Source organism: Scatophagus argus, chromosome 12, assembly GCF_020382885.2.
Source record: "Scatophagus argus isolate fScaArg1 chromosome 12, fScaArg1.pri, whole genome shotgun sequence".
Taxonomy (NCBI): Eukaryota; Metazoa; Chordata; class Actinopteri; family Scatophagidae; genus Scatophagus; species Scatophagus argus.
The window spans coordinates 13,761,047-13,779,622 of record NC_058504.1 but is presented as its reverse complement, the minus strand read 5'-3'; the positions used below and the strand labels follow the sequence as shown (position 1 = coordinate 13,779,622).

Below are 18,576 nucleotides of genomic sequence, written 5' to 3'. Positions count from 1 at the left end.
AAGACAGACATAGGTAAGAGGTGAGTAAAGGTCCAGAAAGAGAGAGAGATGGAGAAAAGAAAGAGAAGGAAACTGTACTGAGGTTGACGTATCTGCGCCAGCATGGACACATGCCATGTAAACACAGCCCAGTAATACCTGGAGGTCTCTGCTATACAAACGCAGACGATGGCCCTCCACTGAGGGAGGAAGAGAGAGTGTGTGTTGTACAGTGAGAGGTCATCTTTCACCAAGCATCGAGATCACACCTGGCCTCTCAGTGCATAGATCGCCACAGGGCTGTTTGGGAACACACACACACACACACACACACACACACACACACACACACACACACACACACACACACACACACATTACACAGACTTACATTCATTTCCTGGAGGTTTAACCTCCACCTAACCATAACAATAAACATGACTTGCCTAATCCTAATCCTTACCTTAACCTAACTTTAAAGGAAGTCACCACCCTAATATTTAATGATTTACATTGTAGGGACTTGTATTTTGTCCCCATAAGCAAGGCGGGTCCTCACAATGTGATTGTGTAAACAGTTTTTACGCATTACGCATACACACACACACACACATCGCATCGTCACAACACATGTCACAATGTTCCCAAGTCTGTGTACCCAGCATGCCTGTCTGTGACCAAAAGACATCAACATCATCTCCATCACTACCTCCATCGCCCCTCTCCCCTACTCCTGCCTCCAAGCCCACCGCCCACCACCTCCTCCTTCCCACTGCTCCTGGTCGCTTTGCTGTTGCCATGGAGATACCAAGCCCTGCACCTTGAAAAGTGCACTTGGAAGGAGCAGGGGAGACACAGACAGTAATATCCCTCTTCCCAGACAAACAGACACACACACACACAAACTCTTGTGTTTGTGGAGGTTATTTTAGCTAGGTTTGGCAGGGTGGGGATTTGTGTGTGTTTGTGTGCAAGCATGTGTTTGTGTGTTTCTCCAGGAGGTGGGTGTTCAGATGTCTGTTGTCTGTGCATGTGCAAACAGATTGTGAGTGAAGAACTACAGCTACATGGTCAGGGGAGACAAGCGGAGAAAATCTGTTATGTTCTCAGTGTGTTGCGCTGTTTAAGTGTTGTATGTGGCTAATACAGATCCTAATTGCAAGTTATCATGTTTGCTTATTGCCCAAAGTGTTGATCCTCCACTTGAGTGACTTACAGTCAATGCCGTGTGGTGGCATTCAAGCAAATTCCTAAATGAAAAAAAAAGAAAAAAGAAAATTGTGTGTACTATGTAACAACAACACAGAGCAAAAATAGAACACACATTATTCAATGATTCAATTATTATAATTATCTCCAGTTACAAACTGCAAAGGAATCCCATCTTGTTTCTAAGGCATGTTCTTAATAAAAGTTGCTTTCATTTAAAAGATGAGCTAAGTCGTGTTTGTTCAAAATTGTCTTTTATTGGTTTGACCAAGTGCTGCAAGTGCAGTTGGTGTAGTCCGCCTGAGCGTTATGCACCTTTTCTCACTCGCAACTTGATTATGCTGCATGTGTTGAAGGATATACTGAGTGAGCATATGCCATATTGTGTCCTGCAGGGCTGCCATGGCCCGTCTCTGCAATGACTCCTGCTGTCCTAGCAAGGTCAGGCAGCAGGCCACCATGTGTATGCATGTATTAGCATGCCTTGTAAGTGCAAGGACAGGTGCTCCCAGTGTCTCAGAAAGGGTACATGATGAGGCATCAAAGTCCCAGTGACAGCACATCAGGCAAAAACCATGAACCCCAACACAGGGGGCTGCTGAAAGTCAATTCACACAAGTCCACATGAAGGACAGTGCACAAGGAAGTGTGTGTGTGTGTGTGTTGAAAAGGATTTGGTGAAACTTGGTTTGATCACTGGTCATGTCCAAATCAGAGTAACAACCATAATGTGTGTCTGCGTCCTTGACAAGCACCACAGTTAAAAGCAAAAGGAGAAGAAACAAAGTATTGATTGGTATTGATTTTTGAGGTATTGAGGTATTTTTGTGATATTGGTTGAGACTTAAACAATGGATTCCATTGACTATAACCAAGTGTGATGATACAGTATGCTGGTATTTTGTCCATCTAATTGTTAAGTCCCAAAAATTTATGCAATGTACTCTACTAACAATTTCTATAATAATTCTGCATGAAATGGAGAGACTATACTGAGAAATATCTAATCTAATAGTACTATCTATTTTCAAGTATGTTTATTTAGTTGGTCCCACACTCACACACACACACACACACACACACACACACACACACACACACACACACACACACACACACACAGGCACCCACTGCCTTTGCTATTGACTGCTGCTTATGGACCACATGTTATCTAAGCTGTCGGTGGGTGTCTGTGGCCTATTTCCCTTTATGCCCTTAACTGATTTGATTGACCCAGGTAGCCCTGATCAGCGGATCTGAAGCACGGAGGCATACTTGAGGTCTGGTTTACCAGTATCTAACACAACTCTCCTGAAAAGGAGTCCTCAATTGTGTTTTAACATGATATTAATACAAACACAAAAAAAGTATCTTGTTTTCTCCTCCAAGTTCCCCTCTTGTCCGACGCCAAATCTAATTTTAAATTTTCCACTATATTAAAAAGATTAGGATTAAATTTTGTATATTTTTGGGTGATTTTAATTGGTATTTGGACTTTGACTTCTGCCAGTGACCAGAGCAAGTGGATTTTCCCAGGCTGCTTCAAGTCAAAATGGGCCTGGATGATCCAGGGCAGTCTGACCGGTAATTCCAGTGGCAGCTCAACTGACTGAGAGGCAACCATGCCAGCAAAAGCAGATTCTGCTCCCTGACTTCCGTGGCACAGTGGACACTGAATTTAACCCAACCACATGAAGCTCAAGATCCTGCCCAGGAATGAGTACTATTGTTGTATGGTAATTATGGGTGGGAAACTATGTGTTTGAGCTTGTGAGGGTTAGAAAGAAAGGAAGGAAAAAAGGGATAGAAAGAGCGTCTGTGTTTATATGAAGAAATAAATCAGCTAAACTGTGGCACTGGTTGTGTGTAATCAAAAATTTGTATTGCACACTGCGTTCATAAAGGCACCAAATTCAGATTATTCTGATGTAATTTCAGTAAGTAAACTTCCATGTTGTCAGTCATAAAGCAGGATCTATAATAAACAAAGCTGTCATTTTAACTAATGCTCTATAATTTACTTATTACGTTGTAATCTATTGCCATGCAAAGAGTTAGTCATAATACTGTACATACATCATGGGCTGAAGACAACAGTCAGCGCAACTTATTGCCACATGGACAGCACAAACTGTTATTTTTCTAGGCTGAAATATGTGCCAAACATGTTTCCAAGCAACAATAACAAACAGTCTCTTGATGAAGAGTATTTTACAAATGTGCTGCAGAGTCTGACCAGCTCTGTGATTTGTCATATGGGATCATTTCTTTTCGAGTTAATTTTGACAGGTTTCAATAACCAAAGCAAACACCATACATGAAACCCCTATGGAGCAGACATGGCTTCTTCCACTTGCATGACCAAAATCTTCTAAATATGGTATTATTGCCGTCTTCACACAGCACCATGTGGAATGGGTACATGTTTCTTCAAATAATTTATTAAAAAAATACTGGTAATAGTCATTTAAAAAAAAAACTGTCAGACTTGTAAATAAACCAAAAATCACACGTCTGTTTAAATATTCCTTTACTGTGTTGATGCTGGCCGCGTTACATTTCCCATTCCAGAGTATAACAGCAGGTAGAAATGGACATGTGGCTGAGGGGACTTTTAGCCACAATGCTGCTCACGAGGTGGGATAATCCCTCAGGGGCATGTCCAGCTTTTAGAAGAATGAGAAGTATGATAGCACAACCGCACACACACATACACACATATTCTGTAGGTGCATTCTCAGTTCTGCAGAGTGCAAGGGGCAAAAGGAGCCTAGTAATTGAACAGAAAGCTTTCTTCTCCTGTCTTGCGTGGCGTGGGTTCAGGGTCAGGGCTGGTGCAGTCATACGCAAACCTTTCAGTTCTGAAGGGATTGTTACACTGATGTTATAGTGACACAACGATAGAAAGGGCTTTTAAGAGATGCAGCTCTAATGTATTAGCATGAGTCCAGTGTGAATGTTATCCCTGGTGTTGTGGACTCTATTAATTCTTTGCCTATTAATCAAATGCATAGTTGATAAACATACAGGATGTCAGCCAATGTTAATTATTATATTGAAGCCAGGGTGTGTGAAGGTATCACCTAATGAGGCGCAGTGGAAGTTATGATTGCAATGCCACAAGCATTATGAGGCATTAGGAACGGTCTGTTGAATCTACTTAAACGTATGATTTTAATTGCCGTGGATATATTCTTCTCCGAAGGAAATTATCTTACCGTTTCACCAAGTATTTGCAGCATTAACACCTTCCACATTTTTCAGTGTAGAAGTTTCATTCAAACACCAACTATTCAGTTCTATTAGCACATTATTGATTTTTCTCATTCATGTTTCATATTTTCAGAAATATTCAACATTTTCTTGGAAATTTTACTCAATAATGGACAGTATATTCAAAATTGACACATTTTCTCGCATACTAATTCATATATTCAGTGAGAAACTCCAAACTTTCAAAAAGTTCCAAAGTTCTTTGTGTTCTGGGTATTATTCAATGTTCAAATCACATGGAAACTTTAAAATATTCAACCTTCATTGATGCTTACAGTGAAAAATCAATTCTAAAACTCTTCAAACCCACTCATTTTCTCTTCCCACTCATTCATACATCCACATAGAAACTTCATTCAAACTTCCAAATGCTCCCAACACCTTCACACATTAATTCAGCTGTTTCTATCATTCATACTTTTGACACAATCACAGTTAAAGTTCATTCAATTTTGGGAAAAGGAGTAAAAGCAATAGAACGAGCACAGGAGACGGATGGCTAACAACTAAGGGCATCTGTGAGGATGATGAATGGAGGACAGAGGAGACATCTAACGACAGGGACAGCAAGACAGGTGGTAGGAAGAGAAAGACAACAATACAAATCGACAAAGAGGGAAGGCAACAGCCTGCTGTGGCTTCCATTTTAAAGCCCGCAGTCATTACTGAATTATCAGTGCAAACAAAGACTTTATCCACACAAAGCTCACTAAATTTCAAATCTTGTCTTCTCTCTGTTTTAGCCTTCTGTTCAAACTAACTATACATCTTTCTTACCTAAAAAGAGACGTTTTCAGAAATGGTCTACAAATGGATATGTCTTAACCCGCCATGCATTTCTGTGGAAAATATGACACAAGACTGCTCAGACAGGTTGTGGGCTGCATCACATTAAAGTTGCCTCTATCATCCTCCATTTTAAAAGCCATGCATCGCATGTGTTGTGATTAAGCTGCATTTGGTTACTGCTTTTATGAACCGTCACATAATGTCGACCCTCGTTTGGTTGTATGACGACACACGCAGGGAAACGCTGTAGTGGTGATCACAAAGAGCATAACCCAACAACCTGAGACTAAGCTGAGTGACCCTCCAACTGCTCGTTGGACCTGGCCGGATCTGTAGTAACACGATCGAAAACTGTTAGTGCAGACATACATCGTTTTCACATGCAAACAATATTACCTTGCACAACTGCAGAAGTACAGTGTATATACTAACAAGGACAAAAAGGACTGTATCCCTACTGTGAGGTGAGGTGTAACTCAAACCACAACGTTAAAGCTGCATCTGTATTTTGCTGCTGTTTAGGAGACACGTCATGTAGTTGACTCAGAAAGGGGAATGACCACTCTTTTCTACCAGTAGATATTTATAATCTGACAGTAGGCTGATAACTTCCACCATGGCCAGACAATCCACACATGGACTACATCAGGACTCATTCTGACTTCTATAATGACACACTGACACACACATGCACACACTCATTCTAACAAAGACGCACGCAATGTGAGCACCACAAACGTGATTTACTGTTCGTTGGTGCTATTTCAAGTATGCAACAACATGAAAAGAGGCCTTCAAAAAGAGTGAAATAAGAGTCATGACGAGTCCAGTCACAATTAAAAAAAAAAAAAAAAAAAAAAAAAAAACCCAATGAGGACACTGAGTGAGAGTGTGGGGAAAAACACACAATGTTCCAATCCATATTTGTCTCCGCATTATAAATGCTTATCCTTGGATTAACATAGCTAAATGTAAAATGTGTCATACTACTATTGCTATAATAATAAAACATAATCACTGCCCTAATCCTAATTAAGCTCATTGCATGTTTTGATACCAATTCAAAATAGTGGGACGCTCATGCTGTTCACTGAGCCATATTGTGAATACCAGGACTTATCAAAGTAGGCCAAAAAGGGACCAAACCCCGCAAACAAATTTCAGAAAGGCAACCGAACATTATGATCCTGGTGTTTACCAAACACTGATCCTGTTCATATTGATGAGAGATGATGGGTATGCGAGTTCTTAAATGAGACTGTGGACCTATTGGAGTTACCGTATTTTCTGGACTATAGAACGCACCTAAGTATAAGCCGAACCCACCAAATTAAAAAAAATAATTATATTTGTACATATATAGGCCGCACTTGACTATAAGCCGCAGGTGTCCACATTGTAACATGACACACGTTTTCAAGTCCGGGCCATCTGCTTTTATTACATCTGAAAGCTTTTGTCGTCTTTTTGCACTGCGTCAGTTCTTCACGCTGCCGTCTCCAACGTCTCACCATTGATTCATTTACGCCAAGCTCTATTTCCTTCTTGGACAGCCAGTTCGATTGCTTTTAACTTAAAAGCTGCATCATATGCATTTTTTCGAGTGTTTTCCATGATGACGGTATGTGCATGACACGCAAAATGACTGTTAAAAGTTACGCTTAAAACTAGCGTCTTCCTCTTCGCATCACCGGGCCGTTAGCCCGTAAAAATCTATAGATTAGCTGCATCGTTGTTTAGGCCGCAGAGTTCAAGGCATGGAAAAAAAGTAGCGGCTTATAGTCCAGAAAATACGGTAAGTCCAAAATAAATGTATTTATATGCATATGGTGGTGCATGTTTCATGTGTGTTTAGTCTAGATGGCTAATGTAGATAATGATCATTCAGAAACATGGCTGAATGTAATCCAGATATACAAATGTTCGTGCCATGGCAAGCATGTTTTCTTTTGTCTGTCTTTTAAGGTGAATTGTTACAAGATCTAACTTTTTCATAACAAGCTTTTTCAACACAGAGAGAGACACACACACACACACACACACACACCTATTAAATAGCTGCACTCCTGTTGTTTTCAGCAATGGCAAAGAAGGCAGACTGATATAATGACAACCAGAATCGCTATCAGAAATGCTTCCAGTTCATGTGAATCAGTACTAACAGTGGTAACATGGGTTTTGTTCCTTTTGTAGCACAGCATACTTCTTTAGTGTGTGTGTGTGCTTATTAGCGAGTGTGTTTATATTCTCTGTAGCACAGAAACATTTTATGCACTCCAACACAATTTAATTTAGTTTAATCTCAGCCTTTCCACTGGGAATGCAACATATAATTAAACTTTATGGAACCACCCTGCAGCTCATGCAGAGAAGCAGATTGTCTCACACACACGCACATGCACGCACACACAAAGACTGGGGACACAAAATCATTTCTGTCAATGTATAATCAAATTATTATATAACTTATGATCTAAAATTCAAGGCCTAAAAATAAATATTGATAAATCCTGAGAATACGACGGTGCATAATCGAAAGAACAGCATGAATAAACATGTAAACTTATAATGCATCTTTTCTATTACATGAAAGTGGGTGGATTTCATTGATTTGATTCTGCGCTTCATTATGTCTCCATGTATACGTGCAAAAGCCGTGGATGCAATAACACCAATTATTAGGAATGACACACAGAAACCGGTTCTGAATGGATTACATCCAACACTGCTCCTGTCTGTTCATAGCTGCTGAGCATTATGTGGTGCTTTTATTAGGTTACAAGGACATAACATGGTCATCCATCTATCTAGATGGGGCTTAGCGCAGTGGATTCTGATAGGAGTTTCCATGGAAAAGGAGTGGTCAGGACAGTAATGTCTCAGTAATACTGGGATCAAGGTCTAAAGACATTGCCTCAGAGACAGAAGGAGATCAGCGGGGCTGAGATGAGATGTTGTGTAACCTGCGGATACACATGTGTTGCACCGCAGTCGCCGCCAAACACATGGGAGGACTGATGTGTCTACATGTGTTCATGCATCATATACAGATGCATACCGCGTACCTGTGTATTCTGCACCTTTTCCGAAGGCCAGAGGCATTCTGTTGATGTATCTCCCTGTGTTCACCGCATATGTGGAACAAAGGCCTGCTCCTCTGAGACCTCCCGCATCTCCCTCTCCTCTCTCTCCCCTGACCTAGTTTACCTGATTGATTTCTTACTAGCTAGCCACTTGTATAACACTGAACAATCCTGGTATATGTGCGCGTGCATTTGTGTGTGGTCAAAGAATCCATGCAATTTGTGTGAACTGATCTAGGTAAGGGTTTTACTTTTTACCTTGCAATTCACTGGGTGAGGACTTTTTCCTTTATATGATCCCATAAGTGTAAAGCAAACATAAATTTTCAATGCATCACTCCTGTGTCCCTTCCCATCTCTTTATGTCAAGCTCCTTTCCCCTCTGTCTGTTTTTCAAGGCCATAATTATGATACTCAAATGTGCTCAACATGTCTCCTTCAAAATATTGAGATAAAATATTAGAAAAATGCTGTGCTGTAACAGGCAACATCCAAAATAATCTTTAGCAAATGTAATCTTAAGTAAATTTAACAAATTTTGATTATCATTATTACTGGCTGTGTTACATGAGTTCCATCCATCCATTTTCTATACCGCTTATCCATCAGGGTTGCAGGGGAGCTGGAGTCGATCCCAGCTGACTATGACTGAGAGGCAGGGTACACCCTGGACTGGTCACCAGTCAGTCACTCCCTGTGACTCCCTGTGACTGACTGGCTGGGACTGGGAGTTAGTTTAACCTGAAACCAAGGTGACATCACCCACTGATTTATGGAAGTCTCAAGTTTGACACCATCTTGTTTTTTTTAGCAATTTGTCAATCACACAGCAGCCACTTCCTAAAGCATGCTCTGCTTTATTGCCTATATTACCCTTAATTGGACCATAATCTGCAAAGTTAAAATCATGCTGAATAGAAGAACCACCATAAACCCATTAGGAAGGTGTTGACTGGAGTAATGAATCAAGTAAGAGGCAGGGTCATTTTCTCATATGCTTACATACAATTCAGACGTGGACATTCCATTGATTTATTATACTGTCTATGTTCGGTATGCAGTATAACAACATCTTGTCTTTTTCAAGAAGGATGTAGCAAATTCAACAGGTTTTTTTCTTGGCAAGGCTATTTCCCAAGCAACACAACTCTTTTTTTTCTTCTCCAACTAACCTCAATGCAGTCCATCTGGGTCCCACACACACATAATAATGGAGTGTACTGCCAGTACTGCTCCTCACATCCCCTTCATGTCCCTTTGGCCTTGCAAAGTCTGTTTCTCACACGACCACAGTATTTATAAACTCACTTTTTCTTGCTTTCTCCCTGTCTCTCGCTCGCTCTCACACACACGAGCTCCACTCATGCCTGTTATGCAATTCCCAAATAATGATACATTCCTATTTATTCGGTGCTGTTCCTCCAGGCATAAATTATAAGTCACATATGAAGCAGGCCTACAACTCTGAGGAAAGCAAACAGTTTTGGCTGCACAATCTTGACAGCGAGAGCAGTATTGTGGCTGCTCCTCGGTCTGGCTTTGTTTCACTGCCGTCGCAGTTATGGTTGAGGTAGTTACCGGTAAGACTTGTGACTTGTGCGCAAAAGGAGGCCGAGATGTCTGCTACGTGGAAGCTCAAAACAACTGGACTGGAAGCAGCAGAGGTTTTCAACCCTCACACAGAAGCTGCCATACAGTCAAGAATCAAGTTTGCTGAAGTGTTTTCGAGAAAGACGGTGACACATGCTGAATTCAGTGGGACAGGTGTAGCTGTCAGTGTACCCTGACACATCACACAGAACAGAAAAGCAGGAAGACTAGCAGGAAACTACTGTTAAAGAAATATTGCTGTTGTGGACCCTCATAAAAAAAATAAATCCTTCCACAATCAGCGTAGTGCCAATAATCCCAGATCAACAAATTATCCAGAGTCAACACTAGCATTGCAATTTTGGGAAAAAACCCTTGTTTTGGTTGGAAAAAAGAAAATCTACAATGCTGCTGTTTACTTTAAAGATGAATAATTCACCTATAAGCAAAAAAACAGAAAATAGAGCTTTTATCTCATCATTACCTTAAAAAGTTAATGAAAAACATCCATTTTAATGGCAAGCTTACTTATTATCATAGCCTCCCTAGTTAGCAAGCTCACTTGCTGACCCTGTATCAGCTCATACAGTTACAGCTCTACAAAGATGAAATAATAATGACTTAGAAACACGCAGGTAAGATTTTGTTCAGTTTCACTGAGGATTTTATGAAGCTGTACCAACTTCAATTTGGAAAACTTTGCTTACCTCTGAAGAAGCACGAAGGAATTTTGGAAGATGCAGGAGCAACACACTGATGATGTCAGAGGGCACTTATTGGTTGATCAGTGTTGGTCCAGGAGCTCATTGTGGGATGTTGATCCAGGAACACGTCCTGCTTGGCATAAATCACACTGTGCCAGCGCAACATCCTAAGTCCACACAAAGACAGGAGGCAGCTGGAGTCCTAGAGCGAGTTAGCAAAAAGTGCATTATTAAGACATGATGTGGCCAGTTTACAAATGACTTAACTATGAATGCTGAATGCAGTCCAGCTTAGAATGAATGAATACATTTCAAAAGTTTCAATCGTTCACAGAAGCAGCTTACGCTTTTACTCACTTCCGTTTGTATTTCCAGTAACTTAACGTCCATTAAAAGCGATGAAGTAATATTGCTGCTGTGGTCTTGGGTCTGTGTGCTCCAGATTAGCGTTTTCTGGGCACACAAACTCTGCCTAAGCCACAGGCTGTGAGTCACTGGATCAGGAAGAAGAATTCACAGCTAAACAAACGTAGGCCAACAGCCAGGCAAGCCCACTCTACTGGCATCCATGCAGACATGAGATCACACACACGTATGCACACAATGTTGCACACATAGTTTACCGTATGAGCTTTACACATGGAGCAGTACATCCACACACCTAAATAGTTGCACATCCTCCATGCGGTCGCACACCACACACACATATCACTGCTACCCTTCCCTGAATCTACTGTTTACTCAAGTAATATTTTCCTTTCACACTCAGTCTTTCTGATGCTACCTTTGATACATTTGCCCTTTTATTGATGCTATCTGTATCTCTTTCACTGGCTTTTCTCCAGCTGCTGCACTTATGTCAGCACGAAACTGCACAGTATTCCTAGAGCCCATGGAGAGGAAGTCCTTTTTTATGGTGTGAATGTATTGCTTTAAGTCATAAGTAGCTCACAAGAAGAAGAAATACATTTGGTGGAGGGTCAGAAAGTTCCCCAGCTATCAGTTCACCAGCTTCACCCTCATCCTCAAAGAAGTGCAAAGAGCACATTTATCTTACAGCCATTATAGATATATTTTCTGTCCCTTTCATTCCAACCCACTGACAACATAAATTCAGCCCATTTATTTAACAAGATTAGGAGATAAGGCTGCTTCCCACTTGACCACGGCACCAGCGCCACACACAAATCCTCCCTTGTCCCACAGCCTGAGGCTAACACTTGTGCTAACCGCTAACACCTTCATCCACAGGAAGGAGAGGGGAGGGCTGCATAGATAGAGATGATCCCAGCTAGTGGGCCTCCAGGCTGGGTGATTTATCTCATCCTCTGCCTACTGCTTTGGGAATGTGGGAACAGGAGCATGTGGCCACTGAGGCTGAGTGTGGCAAAAGTGTCTCATAGCCTCGCTGTTGTTCTCAAACTGGATCCAATTAAAGAAGCAAAAAAACAAGGGAATAAGTCTTTTTCCACACAGCATGTATTTTCAGATTTCACCAGCTTTATTTAGGCTTATGTTCATAAATTAAAAGGCATGGTGGTGATTTTACAAGGACGTAAATCTGCGGTGTTTACAGCTGCACTTCATGCAAGAAATATTTACTATTTATTTAGGTTTCTGCTGTTGTATATGCACACTGTTGACAGCCATTAAAAAGTCCGTTGACACATGTAATGAGAGGGTTCAAGACCTGTTGAGATCAGCCCCACATCTCATGCCAACTGGTTATTTCCACCAATGAGAGAATCTAAATATAGCCAGTGAAAAATAGGTATGGTCCTTATTAGTCTGCAGTTCTCTATATTTCCATGTGGGGGTGTGGCGAGGGGGCATAAACTTATGGCAGAAAAGAACAAGATGCTCCATCCCTGACATTATAAAAGATCAGGGAGATCTAAAAGGTCGCTGTTGCCATATTCTCATTCTCGGTGGTATTGACACTTGGTATTTCTCTGATCTTTTGCTCTAATTAAAAAAACGAAAGAAAAACAGTTGCCAAGCCTGCAGTTCAGTGCGAGTGTGTCGTTGTCTACTTTGTACGGTCTTAAGATGTGTGTTTGGACAAGCCCACAAGAGTGTATGGGTGTGTTTATACGCCAGGGCTGAACCCTGCAATGTACATCACCCAATTATGCCAAGGAAATGCAACTTCTTTACTCTCTCGTTGATGCAGAAAGTTCATCTCAGGAAGTCGTAGACCTTAATGTTGAAAACTGGTCTTGATGATTAAGACGACAACAAAAGAAACTTGCAGAGAAATATCTCTGCAGTAAATTCACACGAGTAGCTTTGTGTTTATATGCAGTTTTGACATGTAGTCTGTCTCTTTGTTTTAAACTTATTCAACAGAGATTCCAAATAATAGACAAGATGGTGCTAAAGGAGACCACCTTGTCAGCTGCAAAATCACACATTTTTCAGTGTTAATCCCCTCCTCAGTATTACAGTGTCCACTGTCTCAATGTTTACACACAGTCAGTCCACACCAGTTACTTAATTCATTGATTTTAAACAGCAACCACTCTGAAATCAGCACTTGTCACTGAAAAATCTGTACTCACTATGATCAATCAGTTGCCATATGCATGTGTAGTTTTGAAACCAGGAATACAAAGCTATTTGACGCAGTCTGGATCCTTTGGTCCACAACAAGGCAAGATGATGTAGCCAGGTTGAGCTTATTAAGGTGTCGAGAAGAACAAGCGTCAGATGACAACATCAACAACATGAGATGTGGGTGAAGGTACAGACTGGGGAAGCAATGAGCCAAAATCCCACAGACTTTTGTCCGCTCAATGTAAAACCCACTGAGGCCTATGGGTAAATTATAAGTACCAGCGCGTCCTGACACAATGACTTCAGCTCAAGTGTTGGATTAAAAGGCTAGCGAGTCGTAATGTTTGCTCTATGACAAGTTTGGGCAGAATAAGTGAAGGTGAGCTGGAGATAAGCATGGCAGGTGTAAAAGAAAACACAGGTGACACACACACACACACGTGATCTCTTAGTTCAGTCAGAGTACAGTAAGTGCTCCAGGACTTGCATGCATTGTACATACCTTCCACACATTCTCCATATAAGCATAACACTTGACAGGTGAGGACAGTATCCTTAAGAAAACCCAGACTATTGATCATATATCCTAAAGATCACGTAAAAAAGTTTCACCAACGTCGCGTCTTCTGCTACTTCTCCCATTCATATACTCTGTTTAGATGGATATACCAGCTTACCCTTGAGTCTGAATGTTGTGTAGTTTCACCCACAGCGACCCTTTTTAATTATTAAGCTATTCAGTCATCGTTCCAGCTTAAACCACTCTTACCTTGTATTTGATATGTAAGCCAGATTCCAAAAAGATGTATTTAATGTTTTACTTCATCAGCTTCATTGGTTTTTGTAAATATATGCTTAACCTGATGCATTGCTTTCTGATACTGTAGTGTTAGAGGTTAAAGTTAACACAATGAATGTGGGATTGTGATTCAGAAAAATTCTGTGTTCATCAGACAAGACAAAAGCATTTAGTTGACACGTGTGGGCAAGCCACAAACTCAGACAGAAAAGCCTGTTTGTGGAAGCAAACTGGCCAATGTTGTTGTTGCATAGCTGTGTGGTCAACTGTCTGTTAACGTAACACTAAGTTAGCTACCCAACTAATGTCATTCATGTTCATTTTGTTCATGTTCTTATTTTTTTTCCTCTCAGTGCTTCATCCCAGCACTCCCCAGCTCTTTATACAAATACAGGGTAATGGTCAAAAAGCCTAGATTCACTCACATTAGCCAACGTATTTTTAAAAACATTTTTGTGTTTTAATATTCCCTAGAGTAACAACAGTAAATTCAGCATGTTTTCGACTCAGTTTCTTTCTCTCTCTTTCACTTGCTTTTTTGATTTTGAACAGACTACTTTTAAAATGATTCAAATAAATTTAAAGAAAAAAATATTTTTAATTTTCTTAGTAGCAGCTTAATGTTGACATCCTTGAGCTACAAAACAGAAGTCAGCTCCCTGCAAAAGATGTTTTGTGCCCAACACACACATATGTAGCAGCAGAACATATATGAGATGTTGATCACTATCAAAACTTTGAAATAACAGCAACCTATTCACTCTGACATATCAATCTGTGTTGTGGGAACTCGAGTTCAGAAAGTGAAGGTTCTTCCCTCACAAATTATATTTGGCTGAGTACAGACACTGGCTGCAGACAGCACACAAAAAATGTCATCAGCTCACTCGCAGATTTAATGTCAAGTAGCGACGGCTGGTATGACCTGCCACAGGAGATGTTTGTCATTAAACAGTGAACATGACGGTTAAAATGACTGGCTAAAAATGAGATGTGCTATCTTATTGTTTTGTGCACTGCTACTCTTTGCTAATGAGAAAGAGAGAGAAACTGCCATTTTTTAAAAAAAAAGTCTGTTAACGAGGCAACTTACGTAATTTTTCCACATTCGAGCACTCTAGCTTTCAGTCCGATATGCAAAGCCGGCACCGGAGAGGCCCGCATTGCAGTCCTTCCTGTTGGAGCGAGAGATGAGTGCTTGATACTCAGGCGTATGGGTTTTTGATGTAATCCAAAAAATCTGGAAACAAGAAAGATGCTTACCAAGAGAGAATCAACCATATTTTGGAACATTCAAGAGCGACTCCTACAAGGCATATCTGTTGCATCAAGCTTTCAGGCTTTCTTTCAAACCACCCTCAGGAGGAAGAAAGGGTGTTACGCTAACGAGCAACAGGTGTGCCAGCTGATTGCTCAGGTACGTTCATTAGACTGATGATGTCACAGGCCTACAACTGCTTGTTGAACAGAATGCTGATAACTATGTAACTGTGCTCTGTTTTAATAAATGATGAAGCAAAACTGAAAACATGAAGTTAAATTTAAATAAACATAATTTAGTCTAATTTCAAATTGTGTAACAAAAGATTTTAAGAAATAATAAAACATTGATAAGAACTTAAAAGAGATCTTTTGAGAATTAGTCTTGATGTGATTGTTCAGTCTTACCCAAGCCTGGAGGTTTGTTCCTCATCTAGCCAGTCTGCACTATGTAGACAAAAGTATTCAGACAGGGGTTGTTTTTCAGGGGTTGGGCTCGGCTCCTTACTTCCAGTGAAAGAAAATCTTAATGCTACAGCATACCAAGGCATTTTGGACAATGCTATGCTTCCAACTTTGTATCAACAGTTTGGGGAAGGCCCTTTTCTATTCCAGCATGACTGTGCCCCAGTGCACAAAGCAAAGTCCATAAAGACATGGTTGGATGAGTTTGGTGTGGAAGAACTTGACATGCCCACACAGAGTCCTGACATCAACCCCAATGAAGTCAGGTGTCCCAATACTTTTGTCTATTTAGTGTATTTGACTCAACAACTGAATGCAGAGAAGATAGATATAAACAGAGTTTATATGAGCTCATTTTGCTCAGGAATTCGCTGACAAAAGAAAACACATAGTTGCAAATTTACTTTACAACAGATTTTCCAAGAACACAGCACAGTGAAGCAGCTACCGTGAACTTCTAATGCTGTAGGATTTAATCACACCTCCCTTCACCAACCTACCACAGCGTTCTCATCTCCAAGTATCATGAAAAATTGGTAATAAAAGCCACTATATCGGAAATGATAATGTCATGTCAGCTACTGAAATATCCACCATGTGAGGCAGGAAGTATTACATTACTGTTATTGGCTCATATCCAGATGCCAATATGACAGACTGGGCCTGAATTAGAGATAGGGTTTGTCCCTGTGAGGAGCAGGCTGTCTGCCAGACACACCTGACACTACTGCCAAAAGACCTCTGGCCATTACTGCACAGTGTACATACACACACACACACACACACACACACACACACACATTGCAGAAGTAAAGAAAAGAAAATCTGAAAATACATGAAGTTTTAAACAAAATTTGAAAAGTGATCTTAATAGTTTCTGGTGTGGGTGTGTGTCATTGTGTGTGTATACATACAAGTATATGCGTGTTTACATTGACACTAACTCACTGTCTAAGGAATCAGCGGTATCTATTTGTATAATGAAGACAAACTAGGGTTGGGTGTTTTTACGAACACTCCTCATTCCTAAGGGCAATACACTCCAGCTGTAAAAACATTGGATCGATCCTGACACTCATTTATCATGGTCCATCTGCGGCCAACATACACAGAATGGAGCCAGAAACACATGCTGTACACTAGCACATAGGTTCAATAAGCAGAAACAGTCACATGGTTGCATGCACTTGTAAATATGGTTCACTTCAAAGAGGATTTAGATGCAATCATAGCTCAAGTTCTTCTTTGTTAACTATAATTGGCCTTACGGTTTAGTGTATTGTTGGAGTCCAAATACAATATTAAAAAATTCAGATAAAAGCTATCGTATGTCGTCTGAGTGACAAGGAATTTTAAAACAATATATTTATAGTTATGGTTAGATATGGTGCGGACGGCCCTTTTGTGTGTTAAAACACCTACCATCAAACCGGGAGTCATACAGCTTTCTTGTCTTGTGTTTTGAAATCCAATACCTTTAAATAGAATACAGGGAACATTAAAGGGGTTTTGACTCTCTCTAGAGAAATACACTTTGCATCTACAGGCGGCATTCAATTAAAATCCTTAAAGCCCTTTCTGTAGGCAGGGGATAGGTGAACACATACACTCACGTACACACACACACACACACACACGCACGCACACACACATATGCACATCGGGAGGGGATTTAAAGACATGGCTCTAGAGTCTGACATCAATAAACCCAATTCAAACCTCCAGCTTACATTTCAACATGGAGCTGATTTCCACTAACACTCAGGACTACACAAAGAACATGTCCTGTATTGATCATTATACAAAGCAAGGATGAATTATCCACACAAATGCAGTCTACACAAGCAGTTATACAATAAATGCTATGTGCATCTTTCTCTCTCTCTTTCTCTCTCTCTCTCTCTCTCTCTCTCTCTCACACACACACACACACACGCAAATTAAATCCCTGCCTGTCTGTGTTGGCTGTCCGGTAATGTATTCGGCTGCACACCTCCTGTATTTACCGAGCTCACTGTGTCTGGCATCTCCTTAAAGGTGAAAATACCTCAAAATGTCCCTGGAGATGACCAGTCGGATCAAGTGATAGGCTCACCATTATGACTATTCTATAGACTCCAGATGTACCCTGCAGTGCAGCACACAACATCACAACATGTCATCAACAACAATATCACTGTATAGACCTCATACAATACAACAACTGGAAAAAGTTAAACAAGTGCCTTCACTTGCAGAAGGTCTTGCAACATCGGCAGCAGACAGAAGCCTGATAAAGCCGTTGATAGGGAATATTTTCATACAATAAATGAACTTTCATGTACTAAACTCAAACATATATGTTATAATGGGCTTGTGAAAACAACTCCATATTTCTACACAACATCACATTGATTGTTGTTGCCGTATTATGTTAATTAAAGGGATTTTTTGAACAATATACATCCATCCATCCATTTTCTATACCGCTTATCCGTCAGGGTCGCGGGGAGGCTGGAGCCTATCAAATACGACTACGGGTGAGAGGTGGGGTACACCCTGGACTGGTCGCCAGTCAATCGCAGGGCCGACACACAAAGACAAACAACAACACACTCTCACACTCACACCTAGGGGCAATGTAGAGTAGCCAATTAACCTAATGTGCATGTTTTTGGTATTGTGGGAGGAAGCCGGAGTACCCGGAGAAAACCCACGCAGGCCCAGGGAGAACATGCAAACTCCACATAGAAGGGCCCAGACCGGGATTCGAACCTGGAACCCTTTTGCTATGAGGTGACAGTGGTGGCCACCGCACCACCGTGCCGCCCCAACGATATACATATTGCAAATAATAATTTAAAAAAATGTTGGTGTTCAAAATGAAAAT

At 40.8% G+C, this 18,576-nt stretch overlaps 1 protein-coding gene across 1 annotated transcript in view; it reads right to left on the bottom strand.

The window, feature by feature from the left end:
* Positions 1 to 15,393, bottom strand: part of LOC124067913 (A disintegrin and metalloproteinase with thrombospondin motifs 2-like) — a 123,379-nt gene extending 107,986 nt beyond the window's left edge. Inside the window, exons 1-3 of the mRNA XM_046405693.1 lie at positions 15,246 to 15,393; positions 15,076 to 15,157; positions 10,701 to 10,829 (exon numbers count right to left, since the gene is read on the bottom strand). Of these exons, the coding sequence (XP_046261649.1) occupies positions 10,701 to 10,829; positions 15,076 to 15,090 (144 nt within the window). The 5' untranslated portion in view covers positions 15,091 to 15,157; positions 15,246 to 15,393. The remainder of the gene's footprint in view (positions 1 to 10,700; positions 10,830 to 15,075; positions 15,158 to 15,245) is intronic.
* Positions 15,394 to 18,576: the final 3,183 nt, after the last annotated feature.